Source organism: Lathamus discolor, chromosome 5, assembly GCF_037157495.1.
Source record: "Lathamus discolor isolate bLatDis1 chromosome 5, bLatDis1.hap1, whole genome shotgun sequence".
NCBI lineage: Eukaryota > Metazoa > Chordata > Aves > Psittaciformes > Psittacidae > Lathamus > Lathamus discolor.
This window is the reverse complement of record NC_088888.1, coordinates 106,113,536-106,135,228: the sequence shown is the minus strand read 5'-3', so window position 1 is coordinate 106,135,228 and position 21,693 is coordinate 106,113,536. Positions and strand designations below refer to the sequence as shown.

The 21,693-nt window shown below is 41.0% G+C and overlaps 1 protein-coding gene and 1 long non-coding RNA gene across 5 annotated transcripts in view; one reads left to right on the top strand and one right to left on the bottom strand.

The window, feature by feature from the left end:
- The window catches only part of RCAN2 (regulator of calcineurin 2), an 85,599-nt gene extending 74,150 nt beyond the window's left edge, over nucleotides 1–11,449 (bottom strand). For all 3 annotated transcript variants that reach the window (XM_065681802.1, XM_065681803.1, XM_065681807.1), the window contains exons 1-2: nucleotides 11,355–11,449; nucleotides 2,277–2,503 (exon numbers count right to left, since the gene is read on the bottom strand). In XM_065681802.1, coding sequence (XP_065537874.1) covers nucleotides 2,277–2,501 — 225 coding nt within the window. In that variant the 5' untranslated portion in view covers nucleotides 2,502–2,503; nucleotides 11,355–11,449. The remainder of the gene's footprint in view (nucleotides 1–2,276; nucleotides 2,504–11,354) is intronic.
- Nucleotides 11,450–11,563: 114 nt separating this feature from the next.
- On the top strand, nucleotides 11,564–18,174 carry LOC136015622 (uncharacterized). Of its 2 annotated transcripts, none has more exons than XR_010613270.1 (5): nucleotides 11,564–11,649; nucleotides 12,533–12,598; nucleotides 16,516–16,639; nucleotides 17,117–17,175; nucleotides 17,898–18,174. It is a non-coding gene; the product is annotated as an uncharacterized LOC136015622 (long non-coding RNA). The 2 variants fall into 2 exon arrangements; XR_010613269.1 differs by having other exon boundaries at nucleotides 11,617–11,698.
- The last annotated feature ends 3,519 nt before the right edge of the window (nucleotides 18,175–21,693 follow it).

Here is a 21,693-nt window from a genome sequence, read left to right as displayed (position 1 = left end):
AGTAAGATTGGACAATGTGAATCAGCATATCCACAGTGCTGGCATACATGCAGGTAAATGTTACCCCCAGGCTGCTGCCAGCCCCTTCTCAAGCACAGACTGGAACTTACCCTGTATCTGACACAGTAGCTAAGTGTCTTCAAATTAAAACATGAAGCAGTTAAGGCATTGGCTTTTAAAACCTATCTTTAGAGAGAATATTGCTTAGATAATTGCATATTCAAAGACTGAATTTGACAGTTCAGCCTCTTAAGGCACTTCAGCAATGTAACTTTAATATTGTTGCATGCCAGAGCCACTTAGAAGCTTATATATTTAAGTATTATTTATACAGCACATTCACAGACCAAATCTAAGCAACCTTTCAAAATGACAGGTTTCTCTGGCTTTCTTTACCACCTAACTTGTAACTTCCAAACCAGTCATACCTCCATTTTCCTCCTAAAAGCATAGGTCAGGAGTAAGAGACAAAAGATACACTGCAAAATCATTACTTTCTGTAGAATGGATAACACAATGAAACTAATACAAATATAACCATTATTGTAGTATGTTCTTTAAAGAGTTTTGTGTACCACTATTTTTACATAGGATCAATATATAACTGAAGATATGATTATAAGCAGCACTTATTGTGTGAGATTTTAAACTTCAGCTTAGTAACTTGGCAATATTTTATACTGAATTCATGTATGCTCTTATCCTGCAGCAATGGTTAATAATAGAAGGGATTACCAGTATTAATCAACTGGGAACACAAGTACATGCTCTACAGGAATAAAAATCATAATCAGCTCCCCAGGTCCTTGGATTTAATGAGAAAACTGAAGGTAATCCCATCTAGTTAAATATAGACTTATGGGGGTAACTACTTACCTGCCAACAGAGCTGTTCAATCCATGTCATTGACAGATAGTTTACAGAAATGCACACGGAACAGAATATCCACCTCCACAGCCCAGCTGCTATTCTTAAGACATCCTTAAGTCCTGCAAGTCTTTGGGGATTGCTATCCCACGTACTTACATAATCATCCACTCCATTTTCTAACTAAGCCACCAGCTAAATGCCAGAATAGAGCTCTCAGAGAAGAAAGCTCAGGAGCAAGTGGGGATAGAAACTCTGCAGGAGACAAAGAGATTCTCTAGTTCTGGGCACACTTCTGTTTTCTTCCTTTAAAATTGTGCTTTCAAACCCCTTCAACTTAAATGAAGCTCATTACCAAATGGTTCTGAAATTCCACAGAATGGCACAACATAAGTGCAGATGTGCCTATAACAATTAGCCTAGACTATTTCATCAGGCAATTAAGCACAAAGCTATCAGTTTTCCATCCCTGACATCTCCATCAGGAAGAATACTAGGTTAAGAAACAGGAACTGAACACTCCCTGCAAAAAGGTGATTTTTTAAAATTATTTTTATATTAAGATACTGTTTTCAACATTCTGTTTTAGTCAAACTACAGAGTTAAAAGTAATCTCACATAGTTCTTCGTGTCTTTGTTCTACTATCATTCATTTTAGATTTTCCAAATAAAATAGTATTTCAGATAACTTACAACATTTGAGACCCTATCATTCTATACAACTGCCTGAAAGGAGGTTATAGTGAGGTGGGGGCTGGTCTCCTTTCCCAGGTAACACGTGATAGGACAAGGAGAAATGGCCTCAAGTTGCACCAGGGGAGGTTTAGATTGGACATTAGGAAAAGTTTCTTCACCCAAAGGGTTATCAAACATTGGAGAAGAGGCTGCCCAGGGTAGTGGTGGAGTCACCATCCCTGGATGTGTTTAAAAGATGTGTAGATGTGGCCCTTAGAGACATGGTTTAGTGGTGGACATGGCAGTGCTAAATTAACGGTTAGACTCAGTCTTTGAGGTCTTTTCCAACATAAAGATCCTATGAGAAGATACAGTAAAGGCAGCCTCCCATCACAGTGGTACGTGATCAGCAAGTGGGAGAAACTTTCACACATTTAACTTTGCCACCCCCATCACAACTGCAGCTACAATTGCTCTGAAGACCTCTACCCACATTTCAGTATGCTACAAATCTGGACAAAAGAACATTTTTGCTCACCAGAGTTGATGAAAGCTTTTTAAGCTATTGAAATAGATGTCATGGCAGAGTATTGTTGTCACCTTAGAAAGAAACCATAGTTTGGTTCTATTTTCTCTGTACAAGACAGATTAAACTGATTCATTGAAACCGCAGCAAATACAAATGTAAGGCATACATTTCTCTTGTATTGAAAATATGGAAAGCAACACTGTACCTTGTTGTCCTCATCTTCAAACACAGACTGGTGAACATTACAAGCAAAGAGAGAATTCGGGAGATCGTTGAAGTCAATTATTTCATGAAAATCTTCCTCTGCAAAGCATCTCTTTAAATCGGTGTCTCCATTTATAGAGTAGAGCAAGAAGTGTGCTCCATCCTCCGGGATGCAACCATAGTGACCCAGGCCGCGCATTCCAAAGAAGTACGAGTCTCCCCTCATCCCTGGCAACAAGAAGAGATACAGTTACACTACACTTCAAAAATATCATATGCATAAGTTAACCAGAAATCCTTAGTTTGGGGGGGTAGTTCATAGAAAGTGTACTTTACACTATTTTAAGGCAGCAATTGGCCTCTGAAGCAGGGCATTAAAACTAGTTTCACCAAAGGGTGAAATAAAGGGGCTCTGCTTTAGTATTAATTATTAGCACAGAAGAGACCTAAGCATACCAGCACAAGCTACTGAACACAACCAGAAGCGTTATTTCAGTGCCCTTGCCTTAAGAGAAAATATTGGGTTGTATTTAGGTTTAAGAGAATCATGTTTGCTGCTGGGAAGGCAGGCTGGTGCCTCCGATTTCACAGTCAGCTTAGAGAAAAAGTGTAATGCGTTGGGCAAGATGAAAGTGAAAATAACTTTGACAATTAAAAAAAGCTAAGGGAAGAGTGGACTTGAGAGATGATTCTCAGCACCCTTTAGGAAAATACTAATGCCTTTGGAGCATTTACTCCAAATCTGTCATAGTAGAAAGATAATGTTGTGACACACAAGTAACAAGCCCATACATCAAATACTATCCCTACTATTGGTAACAAGAGTAAACTTCATACCATCCAAGAGGACTAAGTAAAGGTCCAGTTAATTATTGGTGTGTTAATTTGCATAAATTCAGGTATTTATCAGTCCTTAGTACAGGTGTAATACACATCAGCTATAACCTCTACAGAGCTCCAATAAGCTGACTAGAAGCCATGGAGAAGCATAATAAATGCCCTGATATTTTTGTTTCTTTTAATCACAACATGTAATCATTGGCTGCTTTACCTCCTCAGAACGAGTTAAAGAATTACATAAACAGTATGTTCATCTGTTTCTGATTTGCTCTACTGCATACTTGCTATTCTCTATAAACAATTGTAAATATTAGTTCAAATGCACTATTTAGGACTAGTGTCCAAAATTAAACTCTATGGGCTTATTACACTTAATCTTGGTAAAGCAAAGCTAAATTAGTTCAAAGCTTGATCCATTCATTTAAGAGGTCATGGGATCAAGGCCTAATCAGGTCATATTTAAGAGACCAATATAGAAGACTTATTTGTGAAAGTTAAAAACTGAATAGAAAGACACAGGAATATTAAGTCCCTGTTAATGTCTTCTTGAATCAAAACCTACTAAAACCTGTTTCCTTAATCAGTGCTTGTGCAGCACTGCTCGAGTAATGATTTTCTCAGGGGAGTAGGGCATTGCTTTGATATTCTGCTCATTTGTAAAAGTGATAAATTTATCCGAAGAAGATCGAAAGGGACACGGCAGCAATCTTTGCCCCCCAAAAGGCAGCTGCAAATGGAAAGAAGTAACTTCTTGATGCCAGGGCTAAGGCAGAGACTAAGAACCACACTGGTACCAACACATCACCAGACAAAGCCATGCTAGCCCTTGGCAGCACTAGGTAAATGGTTAGGACTTTATGATCTTAAAAATCTTTTCAAACCTGCACAATTCTATGGAGCTAATCTGCCATGCCTGTGCCTTTCATATAACTCCATTTCTGCTGCTGCTCTGGAATGATACTTAGCTGATAACAGAGCACAGCATTCCATGACATAAGGTTACAGAACTGTCAGTAAGTTATTGCTGAGGTTTCAGGGCTAACAATAGAAGTCCTCAAGAAAACAAGTTGAAGTCATGCTCAAAAGTATCAGTTTAGAGCACAGAGTCCACACTTACCACACTTTCAAATCACGTAATAGATTTACTAGCCAGTATTACTCACAACAGCTAAGGCTGGAAGGGGCCTGGACTGGTCACCTAGTCCAAACCACAAGGTCAGACCAGGATAACTCGGGACCTTATCCAGAGGTAAGTGTTGTACAGCAATACCACTCGGAGCACATGTAGCTATCTGCAGAGAGCTGGCAGGTCACAGTATCTTAACTGTCCTCCTTTTCCAGGTACCAAAGTATGTTACACAGCTAAAAACAGAATAGTTCTCTAGTCTTGTATTCCATGCATGTGATTTAGAAGGGAGGGGTTTAAAACAAGCAAGCGTGCAGTGCTGTAAGGAAGCAGGTATAGTATGAAAGCCTCAGGCCAACTACCTCCTTTTACTGTGTCAGCCTAAGGACAGGTTTTTAGACTATCACATGCACACCAGTAATTTCACCAGCTCACTTTGATATTAGCACAAGTAGCTCCAACTAATTTCAGTTTAGGAATTTAATTCTAACTGAAAAGAAAGTCTAAATAAGTGGCAAGAGAGATGCCTACTTCAACAGTAGGGATTAATGTAGTAGGAACTTAGTGTCACAGCAATAGTGCCTCTGGTAATTGAGCCAACTCACTTGAGCCTAGCATTACCATGGATTTCTGCATAAACGTACCCAAGTAAGTACCATTAAAAAAAAGGCAAAACTCACTTCACTGGGAAGACACTTGAATTCAGAACGTATCACCACTCTGGCAGAGAATATTAATAGATCTTCTACTCCAAACACAATCTCTAAACATGCTTACCATCATGTCTAGCATGTGCTGAGATTCATTGCTTCTAGGTTTATAAAAATAAACTTCAAGCACAATATGTTACAAAATAAAGTTTACATGCCTGAGAGTATGAAGTACTTCATTCACAACAGGCAACATGCTTGAAGTCAGTGAGGACACTGACTATTTTAGAGTCATACTGGCCAAGAACCTTCCCCGCCAACCCAAGCATTAAGCTGGAGGAGTCCAGTCAGCAGAGGGGGATGTTTCAAGCCAACTTTACGCAACAGAGTCAAAAGGATAAAGGTGACACAAGCTGATACTCAAAAGTTGAAGGAATTTGGATTATGAATAACACTCAATAAGCATCCTAGTGAGAAGGGTAAAATTAAGCCAAAATGGGAGTAGTGAAGTTTAGGACCTACAAGAATGTCCTAGGATATAATGAAAGAGAGATCCTGGTTGAATGGAAATTAGAGGCAAAGCAGAGCAAGAGAGGCAATACAACACTTTGATTTGTTTTCCATAAAACTATTTATATTAACTGATATGATGCACTTTTTATTAGTCTAATAAATAAGCTTAACTTTACAATGAAAGTACCATAGTAACGCTAAAAATAACCTCATGGCAGGTAACAAGTTCCATCTATCCTGTTCCCCAATGCATATCAAAGCTATTAGGGTGTGGAGAAGTGTATAGACATGAGTCAGGTCTACAGGTTCCTTCACTAAACTGCTGAGGGGTTTTTTCCCTCCATATTATAAGGTACTAGATCGGAAAGGAGGCTTTTAAATTAAGAATTCAGCAAAACCACTAGGACAAGCAACAAAACAGAACAGCATTCTGAGTTACAACCATGAAGTTCAAGTTTTTAACCATATTAGTTGGCAATATGGGAATAAGCATACACTATAGCAAGCAATTCTACAATATATAGATCCATCTGAGATTAGAAATTAATAAGTTACTTACATCATGTGGCAGTCATTTTGCTCTGCTAGAGCTCTTTATCAAGAAAAGCTTGCTCCTTTTTTCAGGCAACTCTTAAGACAGATTTGCTCAGTGGGACTTGGGTATTGGCCAAGTCTTCTTAAGAAAGTCAGTGTCTCATGCCTTTGACCATCTCTTTCTTTAAGACTTGTAGGTGGGTGTGTGTACACGCACATCTCTTCTACGCTTAAGATGTACCCAGAATCCTAGCCAGTGTTCCCTTCACTAGCAAGTCAACTTACAGTACCCTGATCTCTGCCCAGTTTAAGATGGGACCCGTGCAGGTAAGAACATTTGCATGGAATAACTATTGTTTCACAAATTTTACTTTGCTATGAAAGGGCCATGTGCTGCACAACTTTAAGCACAGGACCACAATTCAAACAGAAATCTAACAAAAGACATGTATGTTCCCTAAGAGAAATAAACTGCCCACGAGCCTCAGCTCAGTGACAATCAGAGGGGACAAACATACTTGAATCAGCAACATTTGTTAGCACACTTCAATGCTTTGGGCTGTAAATTCAGACTGAATGGACAAACAAGCACTTCTGCCAAAAGATGCAGCATAATCTGTCAAGCACTTCAGGCTTCTTGCCCCCAACACCGGTCATTTTCCTACACAGAGAAGGGCCCCACACCATCTTTTGTAGTGAAAAAAGCATCTCCTACTCTGATTCATGGCACAACCAAACTGATACAGTTGAAACACCAGGCCTAAGGAGAAAAGTTTGGGTTTAATTCTATGCATAAAGTAGGTAACTGACCTGATCAACTTCACAGCTGTGTAAATATTTGTAGCAACCAACTTAGGCCAAGTTTGGGAACAGAGAGACAACAGCAAAGGTTGGAATTGTACTTTTCAGCAACTAACCTACTTGAAGCATTCATGAAATTAGAATCTTGAGTTTTCACAGCTCTGCATGAACTTCATAATAAGTCACATATGGGACATTATCTTCAGCCAGTCATGAGATGGAAATCTTACCTTCTTCTGCATTATCAATAACTTTACACACATATATATATAAATAAAACAAATTAACTACACATCCTTTATTATGTCTGTCAAACAACTTAAGGCTCAGATTTTTTTTTTGTTGGTAGCTTCTTTGTATTTTGTAGCTTCTTTGAATTTACTTAGCCACAGGCAGTTCTCTGTCAAAAAATATTCTCTTCCTGATTATTCTACTAATTTGGAACAAAAGAATTTACATTTCAAATCCCTTAAAATAATTAATTCCAAATCATGTATAATCCATGAACTGCACTGTCATATAAAATAAACCCAATTACAAGTCATCTTTTATGTAACTATCATACAATCATGTGATCACATTCCCATTTATATTAAAGCTCCTTTCCACAGCTGCTGACAAAATAAGCTGACTCCTCCTCTCCTGTTGTCCCTCTTACAAAAAAACCCAACCAGAAAGACATCCAAGTAAGAGTAAACCATAGTTATCTTGCATTTAAAATATAATGACTCCAAAGAGAGCTGTGCATTTGCTTCTCCCTTCCAAATCAGGATATTTTTAAATACATAAGATACCAGAAGTTGTCATCCAGAGTTTCAAAAGAAGTAGTGACACCGTAACAGCAACACTAAGGCATCATCCAGCACCAATTCTGATGCTCGATTAATTCACCAAGATCTTAACAGGGACCACAATCATAAACTCCATAGCAGGATTGTTCCCCTTCAAAGACAGAAACATACACAAACCTGAGCCCAAGTCCGTGTACCCTAACGCTGATTGTTTGCCACATCTGTTTAACCCCTGTAAATAAAGTTCACCCATATACAGTCTGTGTTTCTATACTATTTCTGTGTTTGGTGTAGGGTTTTGATCTTAAGCTTTCACATTAGAAAAATACTAAATTACTTGAAATTTCTCCTCCTGTGGTCAATGGGTGCAAGAGCTTGAAATATGCGACAGTTCAAACCATGAAGCAAACACCCTTCCCACAGGAACAATTAGGTTATGTCAGTGTTCAACCCTACAGATACTATAACTGAAAGCTCTGTAGAGATTCGAGGTGGGAGCTAAGCATTCGCTCCGTCACCTCACTATTTTTAGACATGCTACAACCTCTAATTACAATTAACAGAGACCAGCAAAATATTATATTCTCTGGCAAATAGCTTACTGAAAATTGTTATCAAAAAGTACTGCTTTTTTAGTGTCGAACCACAAAGGCAAAGACGTACATCTTGTGATGGAGTCAGACCCCTACAGAGCAAAGAACTGCAGATGAAATTTTGCTGAATTAAGACAACTTTAGCACACAAAGTGTCTGAATGGACCAAAGCTTTATGTACCACCAAGCAGGTATAGATTTATCCGCTGTTTTTATGGAAACTAATAAAGCATTTCTTTGGCAACCATCTTCCAGTTTTAAGAGGTTTTAGGAAGAGTCCCTGAGGGACATAAAGAAACAGGCACAAATCTTTGGAAATTGCTAGGAAACTTTACTTTTTTTTATTAAACACTGCTTGCTATGACAAACAACATGGCTAAAAATAGAATAAAGCAAACAAAATGGTACAAATAGAAGCTTTAAATATAATCACTGTAAACTAAAAGTACTATCGAGTCCCAAGTACAAACCTGGAAACCATATCTACAGGAATTATGAAAATTTTCTGGGTAAAAAAAAAAAGAAAGGGGGGGGGGCAAAAAAAAAGTTGCAGTTGTTTTTCTAGAAGTGTCCCAGAAAAGGTACAGGGATTCTACCTCTGCTACTTAAAGTACAAAACCAAACAGCAAGTTTTACCATAATTTGGAGGGGGGAGTATCAGTCTTGGAGGGGGGGGGCAGATCAGTCTTTAAACATTCACTGAATTAATGACAGCACAGTCAGCCGTTCCTGTCATGTCAGCCTAAGGTTGCAGCTCCTGCTGGAGCACCTGTACCCACAGTGAAGACTTTGGAAGAAGGCACAAGGATATCAGCGTAGTTCAGATAACAGTAGCCTATTAAAATTTCATTCCATTCTGGAAAATTAACACTGGAGACAGGTATTATTTTTATGGGGTGGTAATTCTTCACTGTGGAAAGCTCTCATGCACTTAAATTGAGGTGTTTTCCTCAGAGAGAGCAGAACAGGACCTCATGACAGGATTAATGAGCTGCTGCAGTCTCAAAGGCAATACAGACTACAGTCACCCCTTCCCTCAGTCTGCACCTCTGCATCTCCCACCTGGACACCGACTATTCCCCTTGCAGTAACAAAAGTTACTGGTACAGTGGAGTCCACTTGCATTTTTAACTCCAGTTTGGTTAGCACCACACAAAAATAGCCTCAACCTCCACTATTGCTCTTGCAGAAGTGGCAGATATAAGGAAGAGGATTTTATTATTATTTTTTCAAACTGGTGCAAATCCCAAATGTTCTAATCCTTTCCATCGACATTCTAGTCGTATTAAATTTAGCTGAGACTTTGTAACTATTTTTGGAAGCTTTTAGCATCCAAAGGGACTATTCAGTTTTATTCATCTAAAGCAGGGCTGGCCAGCTCAAGCAGTTCAAGACCTGCATATTGCTGTGCCTCCCATGCCAAGGATGTATCCTATGACTAGTAAAGGAACTCTACTGGCCTTGGCTTGCCAAGCAGTCTGTACCTGAAGCCCTGGAGAAAACAAGCCAGCAGACACTGGCGCTCAACCCTACTAAACCAAGACTCCAGCAGCATTCCACAATGGGAAGATGATACTATGAGCAATTAATGCCAGGTGTGAAGACTTTACGTGCTGTTCTTACACTCAAGAAGCTGAGCCATGATTAATCGACCACTATAGTTACCATGGTAACATTAAGGCATTCAAAGAACAAAAATCCCCAAACCAAAGAAACCAGAACAAGCTTTTGGATTACCTTCACTTGGCCTCTACACTATGCTATTTAAAGCAAGCCAGTTTTATAAGGGACACACAGCACTACAACATTGCTGGCCTGCAGCCAGACCTGTCACCTCACACAGAGGTCAGTGGAACATATTTAATAGCCCTCTAGCTTGTAATGTGAAATTCATAACTAGACCCCAATTCCTACCAAGACCTACTTCCCTTTACCCTGCTAGGAGGAAAAAAGAAAGAAATCCTGTATGTCAGTACCACATGCAACAGGAGCTGTTCACAGTGTTTGACCCCTAGAAAGTACTCAACACTGATGACTTGGAATAAAACGTCATTGTTTCCTTGGAAAGAATTTTCTGCTGGTACACACAAGTGATTTAAATAAAAAAAAAAAGACACCAAGGACATCAATGCACTGACAAGCATTTTCAAGACAAAACAATCTGAGTAAACACTGTAATATCTGGAAAGCAGCAGAGAAGCTATATCACATAGCTGACAACCTTCTCAGAAATTTAAGGAGAACGGGACAAGAAAGGCAGCACTTACTAGACAGCAAATTTGATAATCTCCATAAAGCAATCTTCTGTCCTTTTGACTATTATGTGTTTGTAGTTTTTGAGATTTATACTCTCACAGTATTCAGACTTCCATCTGTCCAGGAATGATGTGCGACCATATAATTCAGTTTTACTGCGAGAGTAAATGCAGCAGAGTTTCTTTATAGTAATTATGTACTTCCATAGAAAAGGAGCTTTCCTTTTCCACAGAGCAACCGTTCTAAGTAGGTAAACAACACCGAGCAAACCGATTTGTAAGTGCAGAATTTGAAAGCTTAACACAGCAGCTCACATAAAGCATAACCTCTGATTAAACTACAGTTCTCACTTGCATGCTCTCAGCTGCATAAACCTATCATGCATTTTCCTTTAAGGAAAGTAGATTAAACTCCAAACTCAAGTAGCAAGAAGACAAAACACTTTAAAGGGATACAAAAGAATCTAGGAGAGGCGTGTATAAAACAAACCAACGGCTGCGGAAAGCTACCTGCCCCATAACCCTCGAACACCGGTGCGCGATGCTGCACAACTTTAAAGCAGCCCAAGAAGACTCTCCCTCAGAGATACGGGCTTCGCTGCACGCACCCCCGCCTCAAGGCGCACGAGCAGCCGGGACGGGCCCGCGGCGCTGCGAGCACCCACCTGCCCCGAGCCGGCACTCATCGCCTGCCCCATACGGCGGGCGCTCCAGCGCCTCACCAAGCCGCCGCTGGCCGCGCCGGCGGGCCCGGCTGCCCCAGCGCACGGCTCCCCACCGCCAGCAGCGGGAAGCCCCGGGCTCGCCCAGCATCCGCAAGGCCCCCAGCGAAAGGAGCCCCGAGGTAAGCGCGGGTGCCGGGGCAGGGAGAGCCGGCGGGCCGGTTACATAACCCCGCCACGGCGGGCGCACGGCGCCAGGCCCGCGGGGCAGGGCTGCAAGCGGAGCCCCTGCGCGGCAGCGGCCCTGCCCTTACCTGCGGCGGCTCGGCCGTCCCGCGCCTCCCGCAGCCCCAGGACCGGAACGTACCGCACACCTCTCGCTACCCGCTCCGCCAACGCGAAGCCACAAGCCAATCACTAAACCCGCCCGCCCAAACGGACAAGCTGGAGCCACCAATAAGAATGCGAGGAGCAAACTGGCCCCGCCTCCTTCGTGCCCTGGCCACGCCCCTCACCTCCCGCCGCTTCGTGCCGGGGCTCTGTTAGCGGTGGCTGTCTGTGGTCTGTGTGGGGACCGGGGAGCCCAGCGGGTGCTTCATGGCGGAGCCGGTACACAGCGAGGGGTGGGAATCCGGCCGCGGCTTGTGTCGTGTTACCGGTGCGAGGCAAAGCTTCCTTCCCTCAGGGTGTCGGTCCCCCTGCCCTGGGGTGGTGAGGGGTGAGGTGAGGCGAGGTGCGGTGGGGAGACGTGGGATGGATGTGAGAAGGGTGGGATAGGTTTAGATGAGGTATAAGGAAGAAGTTCTGCCCTGTGAGGGTGCTGAGGCACTGGCACAGGTTGCCCAGAGAAGCTGTGGCTGCCCCATACCTAGCAGTGGTCAAGGCCAGGTTGTACGGGGTCTGGAGCAAGCAGCCTTATCTAGTGGAAGGTGTCCCTGCTTGTGGCAGGGGATTGGAACTGCGTGAGGCTGAAGGTCCCTTCCAGCTCAAACCATTCCGCGACAGGGCAAAGTTAGGTGGGATGGGGTAGGGAAATGTGGGATGCAGTAGGGTGGGAGAGAGGAGAGGAGAGATGGGGTGGGGTGGGGTGGGATGGGAAGAAGTGTGGTGAAAGAAGAGGCCGTATGGATGCTCACACAATGCCAGCACACCTCAGTATGGTGACAAACCTCTGAATGCCCCTTGGTGCCTCTGGGGGATGGAACTCACAAGCACCATTCCCATCCCTGACCACCAACAAAGAAACTGGCCCTTGAAGTGAGCCCCATCTCGAATGGATCCAGTTGTCATCCCTTCTTGAGGTTAACAGGTGAATAAGCTGTACCTCCCCATTAGACATGGGGCCAGAAGGTACATTTGTAGGACGCTTAAGGAACATCACAGTTACAGCAGAAAAAGGCTTGTCACGCTCATGATTTTAAAAAGAAGAGAAAGCATTCAGATGCCCCCAAGGCATGCTTTATTAAAGGAAGGTCTATTTTCTCTCTTCCAGCCGTGTGTTCGAGACTACTAAGCATCAGAAGCTAATGCTGATTTTCTGCAGTCTTCACATTGGAATGTAAGAGAGGGGGATTTAATCAATAGGGTGATAGAGAAATGTAAATAGGTTTTTGTAAAGATGGCTTTGAAAATCTATAGAATATAATGGAGAACTAGAAGACTCCCATATAATTATTAAATACCCTATAAAAGATCTATAGAAGGAATAATTCTCCATTAGTTAAAAATATACAAAAAGAACTATGCCATTTATAGCAGCATTTTCCAATAATAGCATAAAATGACTGTTGTAATTAATGAGATCAATAGCGTATCCCACCTGATCTCTGCAAATATGTAAAGAGCAATGCATTGTAGGTTGTTGTATTTGCAAAAGAAGAGTTTCTTCCTGTCCCATTAACTAAGAACTGACTTATACCTTGATGCATATCTGGTTTAGACACCTTCCAGGCTTTCTTCTTTGGTTCTAATTTTATTTTTTAATATATAATACGTAGCTGATAGTAGTAGTTATTTCTTGTTTTAGCCTTTTGCCTAAAATGTGAATCCTTGACCATGGTCTTATTGCTTTAGGCACTGTGTAGAAGAGAAAGCAAGCTATAGAACCAAAGATGTCACAATACAAACTAATCAGGTTTTAAATCAAATTATATGCTTGTCATCTTGCGTTTTGTTTTAGGAATTACACCTGGTGGGATATCTTCCTTTGTCTCCATTTACATGTGTTCCCTTTGCATAATGTCTTATTTTAATATTCTGAGTAGGAAGAGCTTTTACTGTCCCACGTTTTATGTTACACAATTTCCTTGTGTCTTCTTATCCCCATGCCTCTTAACTATGTCTTGTTTACAGTAGCCAGTCTCAAGTTTTATTCTTTTTCATATTTTCATATTGGGAAGAATATTTTCATTGTGATGATATTGCCCTACTGTATGCTTTCCTTGTAGTAAAATGGGAATCTCTACAGTTATGGAAACAAGCTAACCCATGTTCAGGAAAAATTAGGAATGTCTAAATCAGTACTTTGACTTTTATGTGCATCCAGACATTATTTCTAAGATGAAGGGGGGAAAAACAAATTCCACCATTGCAGTAAAAATGCCTTCAGATTAGATAATAATGAGATTGGCAACAATTTCAGGGTCTTTAATATCCCTTGTTGCAAGCATTAAACGTTTCTATTAGGAAAGGTCACAAAATAATACATTATTTAGACATGGAAAAATGGCACTGCAAAAATAAGAGAGTAAGAGCATCTAAGAGACTGGCCTCTTTGGAGTCACACCATTTACTCACTTAGGCCCCACTGCTATTCAAGCCGTGCAGCCCCAGTAGGTAACCTGTGCTTCCTAAATGCTGTGGGCATTGCCCCACATCCCAAGTGGTTGTAGAGTGCCAAAATCTGTAGGAAGCTGAAATTCTGGAAAGAATACCAAAGGAGGTGATGAAACAGCTGCTACTTGCAAGATTTGCAAGCAGTGCTGTAGTCCTGCTCCCACAGAATGAGTGGGAGTTTTGTTACTGATACCTTAGCACACAGGCTTAGCCCATCTCATCCAAATCCTGAGCTGCTCATTATCTTCACTCTGCACCTGCTTCTTATCTCCAGATTGAATCTGTACGCAAAAGTGGCCTCTCAAATGTACTGAAGTAACCCTGGTGAATTTCAACACAACTGAAGTACTGCAACCAAAATGTTTTTCCCCTCTATGTTATGCTGGCATCTCATCATCAAAATACAAACACTGACTCAGTCCTGCAGCCTTTGCAGGAGCTTTGGTGATAAGAGCTTTCTCTTTTCAACAGAAATTAGTAAGTAATATCGCAAAATCTGTAGAGTCTCAAGAAGTGAATGCTTCTTTTTGTATTTGTGCTCACTGAGATAATCCCAAATTCTTTGGCCAGATATGGATGATGATTTCTTGCAAATGTCTGAGTCTGGAGATTAGAGTGGATAAAGCAAGTAAAATTAGTGTTGACTTTATCAGCGTTAGCGTACCCTTGATTGTTTCAGTTACTTTTTTAGCATATTTTTTTAGCATACTGTTGGATCCCTCTACTCTGTATCTTATCTCTAGCAGCCAAGACTAGATGCTTAGTAAAACAGTGTAAAAAAAGAAGACCATGTATTCTTCACCTATTTACCTTATAATTTTCCAGCAGCTACTGAGGTAGAGAATTCTGGAACTCAGGATTGTATCCAAGCTACTATGCTTAGTAGCTAACAGTGGTCCTGTTCTCCAGGAGTTTGTCTTAAGTCTGTTTTTGCTTTTGCTTTCCTCAGTGTGCTGTGATAATTCATTTTGTAAGAACATTTTCGAGTCTTCCTGATTGTTTTATTATGGGGATTTTTGTTGTAGAGGCAGTAAATGAAATTTCTTATTGACCTTCTCACCATCATTATTTTGCAGACTTTAACTGGATTTCCTTTCAACTATTCCTCTTTCAAGCTGATGCATTTTTCTCTATTTCCAGTGTGAAGCTTTACCACCATCCTCTCTATTCTTTCTGATTTTACTAGAAAACACTACTTTCTTTAAAACTTTAGTTCTACTAAAATGACTTGAATTTTGGTGGATCTGGAATAGGCAAGAGCTGTGTGGCTGAAGGACAAGGACTCAGAAGAACTCTGAGCATATGAGTCTGATGACTTTGGGAGTCCCCTTGTCACATAAGAGGGGAGATACTAATTCTGAATGTTCCATTCCCCGTTTTGACCACTTACTAGCCCCATATAAACATTTTTAGAGAGCTTTCCACTTCAACCTCCAGATCTCCTGCAGCAAGTGATAGCTCAAACCAGTGTCTATGTATGCTGAGCTAGGGTTATTTTTTCCCATGTACATTACTTTGCACTTATCACCGCTGAATTTCATCTGCTATTTTATCACCCAGTCACTCAGTACAGTGAGACAGCATTGTCTCAACACCTCTTCAGTTCTGTCCTGCATGCATATAGCAACTGCAAAGCAGCTTAGATACAACATATTGCAGATGTTTAAGTAGAAATGTGCAAAGCAAAGACTGTCTCTTCTTAACCCCTCACCCCCTTTTTTTTTTTTTCATTTCTCTACAGAGCATTTTGCAGTTTCAGGTACAAGAATAATAATTGCACAAATGCAAAATTGCTGCAGATGAGAACTGCTTGCTGTAAAATTGCAGTCCCTGTAGTGCCCTTGCACATGATACTCCATGATCAGGTTTATCATGGAGCCCAGCGGTTTCCTTCTGTGGGGGTCTGGAGATGCAGAAGAGCACAGGGATGCTGCTTCTCTCCAAATCTGGTATGTGGGGGTCAGGCAAGTAGGAGAACCTACGACACCACTCTGGGAACCCCTGAGCTCCCAGCCTTGCAGTGGGACAGGCCCTACATCTGGCTCTGTTGCTCCCTAAACCCTTTCTCTGGTATGACCCTTTTGTTCCTGAGCATCTTCAGGGCCAGGCAGGAGGCTCATGTCTTTTAAGGCAATGAGAATAGGAACGGTCTTCACATCTTCCATCCGCTACTGAGAGTGAGGGTTGCTTGAAGAAAAGTCTTTATAACTTGACATTGCAAAAATTCCATATCTAACATAAAGTGCCACAAAACAGAGCTTTATTATCTTACAGCTAACCCTCAGTTTTGAAAACAACAAAAATACCATGTCCCGATTTCTGGTTAAGGAATATTTTTAACCAAGAAATGTTTTTTTAGCCTAGATGCATGATAGATTGAAGGAGAAAATGGGTTTCATTGACTTTTAAAACAATCTCCATTTCAAGAAAGAAAGAAAAGAAAAAAAGCGCCTTTTGTTCTGTAACAAATAACATCTTTAAGTGCAAATACAGTTCTCTCAAATCTGAAACATTACGGCCAGATTTGTATTCTCCCATTTGAATGAGGACGCTGGAAGATGAGGAGGGTTTAATTTTGTTGAAATACACAAGGTATTTAAGATTATTGTTTTCACTTATGTGCGGCCTGTTTCTTCTCAGTTATCATCATCCCTATACAAAATGAAGGCAGCACTGCTTGCATCTCTGTGTATATACCTGCTCCCAAAGCTACAACCATCTCACTTTGGGGAGAAGAGGGATGACAAACTGCAGAGGTGGAATGGTAAGGAAACTGATTTCCTTTTTTCTAAGATTATTTTTTCCTCCTGATGTCCTTCTTTCTTCTTGATGTCCTTTGAGATTCTGAAGACCTACTCTCTGCAGAATCTCAAACTGTTGTAACTGCTTCACTAAGGTCAAGGCCTGTGCAAGCTACCATGCAAATTCAAAAGCAGTCTTGAAGCTACAGTCACAATTCAACAGTGTGACTGCTAACGTCAGCTCCAATTCCTCAAGAATGAACTGTGGTTTGTTGCCCCATGTTAGCAAGTAGAAGCACTTGGTTTCTACAATTTACCTAATCAAAATTAAGGGAGCTAGAATATCTGACTTGTCAGAATGATCATAAGGTTATAGAGGAAATGACAAAAATGCCAGACAAGTAAAATCCAGGAAATGAGCACAGTTGAACCAGAACATAAGTTTAGCCTCTGAACATAATGTCTCATCTTTCTGATGCACTGATTTCTTTATTTTTTAGACTGAAATTCTCCAAGCAGGAAGTGTCGTGTATTTGAGGAAGTGCTGAGCATCATGATGGTATTTAGCAAGTAATTCTTACCACCTCTCGTGCTAGTTCTTAGATTTGTGATGAGAATTATTAGAAGTGACTTGCCCATTGTGACCCAAATGGAAATAAAAAAAAAAAGCAATGAGCCATAGCTGTGTGACCTCAAGCCAAACGCTTCAAACTCATGGACCTAAATATAGACGCCTAAATAAATGGCCTGATTTTCAGAAGCACTGTGCAATTCTGAGAGTTGTAGGTGCTCTGAAAAATCAAGATGCTTATGTAGGCATGTAAATACAGACTGAGCTGCTGAATTTGTTACTTAATCTGCTTCAGAATGTAAATAATTAAGAAAATAAAGGTACTACAAATACTATTTTTACATGTTATTTAGGAAGCCACAGAGTGTAATTAATTGTGAGAAATATTATTCCTATAAAGCTAATAGCATGGAAATTACTGTTTATTAATTGTTGAGAAGTGGAATTCAGGAGCCCTAGTTCTGTAGCACAGCTAGACAGTTTTGATGGAGAAGTCCATTGTACTAGATTTCTTTGCCTTTTTAGCAATCTGTATCCATAATTACAGAAATGCATTTAAAAATGTCAGATTAAGGAGTTTTGTTTATATTGAGAGATCTTAAAAAAATATTTATATGTTTCATCCTCTTAAAGTGTGATCCATGGTCTTAAGCCTTTTTGCGTTTTCTTTTCTTCCTGAAATCATCATTCCATTATTTTGACACTTCTAGGTGACTGTTGAAGGCATAACTGGAATATCACCAGAAGCAGAGGACCTGATCTAGTTGAAGATGCCCTGCTCATTGCAAGGGGGTTGGACTAGATGACCTCTGTAGGTGTTTTCCAACCCAAATTATTCTATGGTTCTATGATTGTGAATTATGGGTTATTGGTCAGCACATGACATCAGATGCACATTCAGTTAATAGAGAATAAGCAGCTCAAGCAGGTAAGTAACAACTGAGACTATTTTTGTGTCTGAATTATGCCTAGAAGCAAAAACTTACACGCACAGCCTGTTTTGACACTTCCACTATGACATGTTTTGTTTAGACATAATATGTTAGTGTATGCTTATATATAGTGTTATTTTTATGTATTATGGCATCAGTGATTGACAGTTGGCCCCTAGATGGTGCCAGTGCCTACAAACTGCCAGCGCTTGTGCAGGGTGAACACTGGAGATGGTAAAATGGAAATGGTCTTTGTCACACAGATATTCTTGGGCAGTCATAGTTTCCATGACACTGAGTCATTGTAGCAGAACAATCTCTGAAGAGAGTCCTTCTGCCACATCAGCCAGAGGGAAGTCTCTACCCCTTCCTCCTGCTTTCTCAGCAGTGTGACAGAGCTCCAAAAGAGATAGCTAGTCCATCCAGTCATTATGTCCTACCTAAGCATCAATCTGTCAGTCATACCCTTCTAGTACTGCACTCCAACTTTAAGCTTTCCAGATATTGGGCAGCCTGGATATCTGAAAATCGTGAAGGAGAGAGTGTACTGGGTTTACAGCCCAGATGGGAAGGGGGAAAAGGGCATTAGTGAAATTCCCAGAGAGGATGGGAACAGTAAAGGGAAGTTAAAAAGGAGAGAAGAAATGGATCCTCTGGTTTAGATTCTGCTCTTGAGCTGCTCCAGGGCTGCTCCGTGCCACCTCTGGAGGAAGCCTGCTCTGCTGTGAGTTCATCATGTAAATCTGCAGAAAGGGTCTTGCTAGAGGTGTCCCATTCAGCAACCAGCCCACCAGCACATGCAGTGGCACAACACCAGGTTGTGAAATGCTCGGCCCAGAAGGTCAGACAGCCCCAGCTCCCACCTTTTGCCCAGCTTCTACCTTTGACCCCTGTACAAAGACGCCAACACTGGCACATCTCCATGTGGAGAGATAAATGTATCTCGTCATGTGCAGATCAGTGGTGGCAGGTGTGGTAGCTCAGGATGCTTTAGTGATTGCAACTTTTGCTATGTTCTGTCACTTACATTTGTCCTGGCTTGTGGGTATGTTGAGAACTCATTACCCAGTTTGTTCCTACAGACCCATGTGCCTACATGTGCAAACCATTCATGTCCAAAAACCTCTCAAGCAGACTGCAAGGCCAGAGTCTGTAAGAAAAATTTAGCAAAGCTGAATATGTTGATGAATACCCAAAGGACAGAATATAACCATCTCCTGCTGATTCAGGTCTTTCTGTTATTTTAAGAAACAACCAGATCTTTGTGATGAGACTGGCTTTTAACAAAGTGGTTCTTCATTTCAGTTCATGGTAAGCAAAGACCAGTTGCCAGGTCTTCAGACAGTAAAACATTCTTTGGTTTACTTTTTCAGAAAAATGAAATTCAAACCTCGGGTTTAATGCCTGAAAACATCCATGTAATGATCCTTTTTTATCTGTGTATTATGCCAGTTGTATAAGCAAGCTTAAAATAGTAAATGATAATACCATGATTTGGGCAGTACCTTGAGCTATAATGAACTACTTAAGGAGTAATTAGAATTAAAGTAGAACTCTTTAAGTACCTTGCACTGCCCATCTATTCATTTTTAACCTGGGAATCACGCTTGGGCAGGCATGTCACAATACTGGAAAGCACTTGATTTTCTTTTGGTATCAAGCAAACAGAAGGACACACAATGCTTTTCTGAGCAATGATGGTTTTCAGAATAAAGGCCAGATAAAAGGCCAGTGCCTTGAAATTGCCTCTGGATGTGTGTCAGCAGTAACAAAGACCAACACTATGAACCTACTGAAACTTTTGTGTTTAATCTGGAAGAGTCAAGTCTAGCTATGATTGAGACTTTTGACATGAGGAAGAGTGACAGAACTCTGTCTTCAGCCTGCAGCACAATTTACCAGTGCAAGACATCACAGCCAGAGGAGTCTGTAAATTCCATTTCCTGATCTGCATTTTCAGAATGAGGCAAAAATCTCATTTCAGGTGGGAATCTGCTCGTTTTCAGTCCACTGCAGAAAGGTAAAGCAAGCTCCAAATGCCCACCCATACTGAACTTTGGTACACTCAGCTGGTCAGCTCAAGTCACTTCTGAGCCGGAATTCCCTTCCTTAAGCTAACCAGATCAACTCCAAGGCCTCACAGGCTTAGCAACATTTTCATCAACTTTCTGATGCAGCTCTTATGTGCCTCAAATTTATCAGCAGCCTTTTGGAGTCATAGCCAGGGCAGTTACAGTGCTATCAGTGTGAGATGCAGTTCCTCCTCTCTAGCATTGAAGTTCTCGTTTTCACATCCAAAATCCATGTTATCACCTTCAGGCATAGTATCCCACTGGAGCTTGAGCCCGATTGTTTGCTCATTTGCCATGACTCCTTCCTCACTTGTCCTTTTCAAAGCTGCAAAGATTGAACAGCAATAGTTGCACTGTACCTGGACATTAAAGCTCTTTTTATGCTTGTTGCTCCAGTATTCTGCTTGGTACTTGGGAAAGTCGATGTATCAAGTTTTTAATGCAGTAAAAGCAGCACGAGTGAAAAAGCCTGGTAGATTTTTGGAGAGTATAGATGTAGTTCCTATCTTGCAGGTAGCTGCTACCAACCTTCTAGGTAACACTCCTCCAGAGTGGTTGCTCTATGAAAAGATGTATTTTTACTCAATAGGAAACTTGTCCATAGTGTTTAAATTCCGAGCTTTGCATTAAGACTAAAATATTTCTGAATTTCAGCATCCTAAAAAGAGTGAACTAAGAGATTTAAAATATTTCTTCTGAATATTTTGACCGTAACTCTACAATGTCATTTACCAGTAACACAAATATGACAGTTCCAATTCAGGACAGCACATAGCTTACGCAGAGTCTTACAGATATCCCTTACCATCAGTAAGCAGGCCTGAGTGCTCTGATGAGTATGAGCAATACTTACAGCTTTTAATCCATATGGACTTTACAGCAGTGGGTAATTCTCATTGTTACCCCAATGCCTAGATGGGGAAATTGAGTCACTGAGGGATGAAGTGTTTCGCCCAAAAAGCACAGTGAGTCAATAGGAGAGCTGGGAATAGAGTGCAGAATTCCCTGCGTTATCCATTGGAGTCCTTAGATAATATCATTTTATAAATGCTCTATCTTTGTAAAGACTTCAGTGCTATAATTATCTTCCCAGGACTCTCATGGAAACAAGATATTTATAACTCCATTAAGCCTTTCCTAGTAATTTTATGATCAAAGTGAAAAAAAAATAAGTAATGCTGTGCCAATCAGTCACATGTCCAATGTCATTCTGAATGGCTGCATGATGAAAGCTTCTCCTTGGTTGTCTCCATTAAGCACTTGCTATCTTTTGAATGCCTTTCTTGTGTCTAATTCCTCTTCCACTGCATACCGGTGGAGAGGAAATATTTTGTGCCATGTGATGAGCCACACATTTAGAATGTACCAAATAACTGGGAAAGATGCTTGCTGCCAGTAAAGCCTACTGGTTTATGCTATAAATGTGACTTTATCGTTTGCCAGTTTCACCTAAAATGAACAAAGCTACCTCAGTATTTCCACTTGCCCTTGCGTATCTTCAA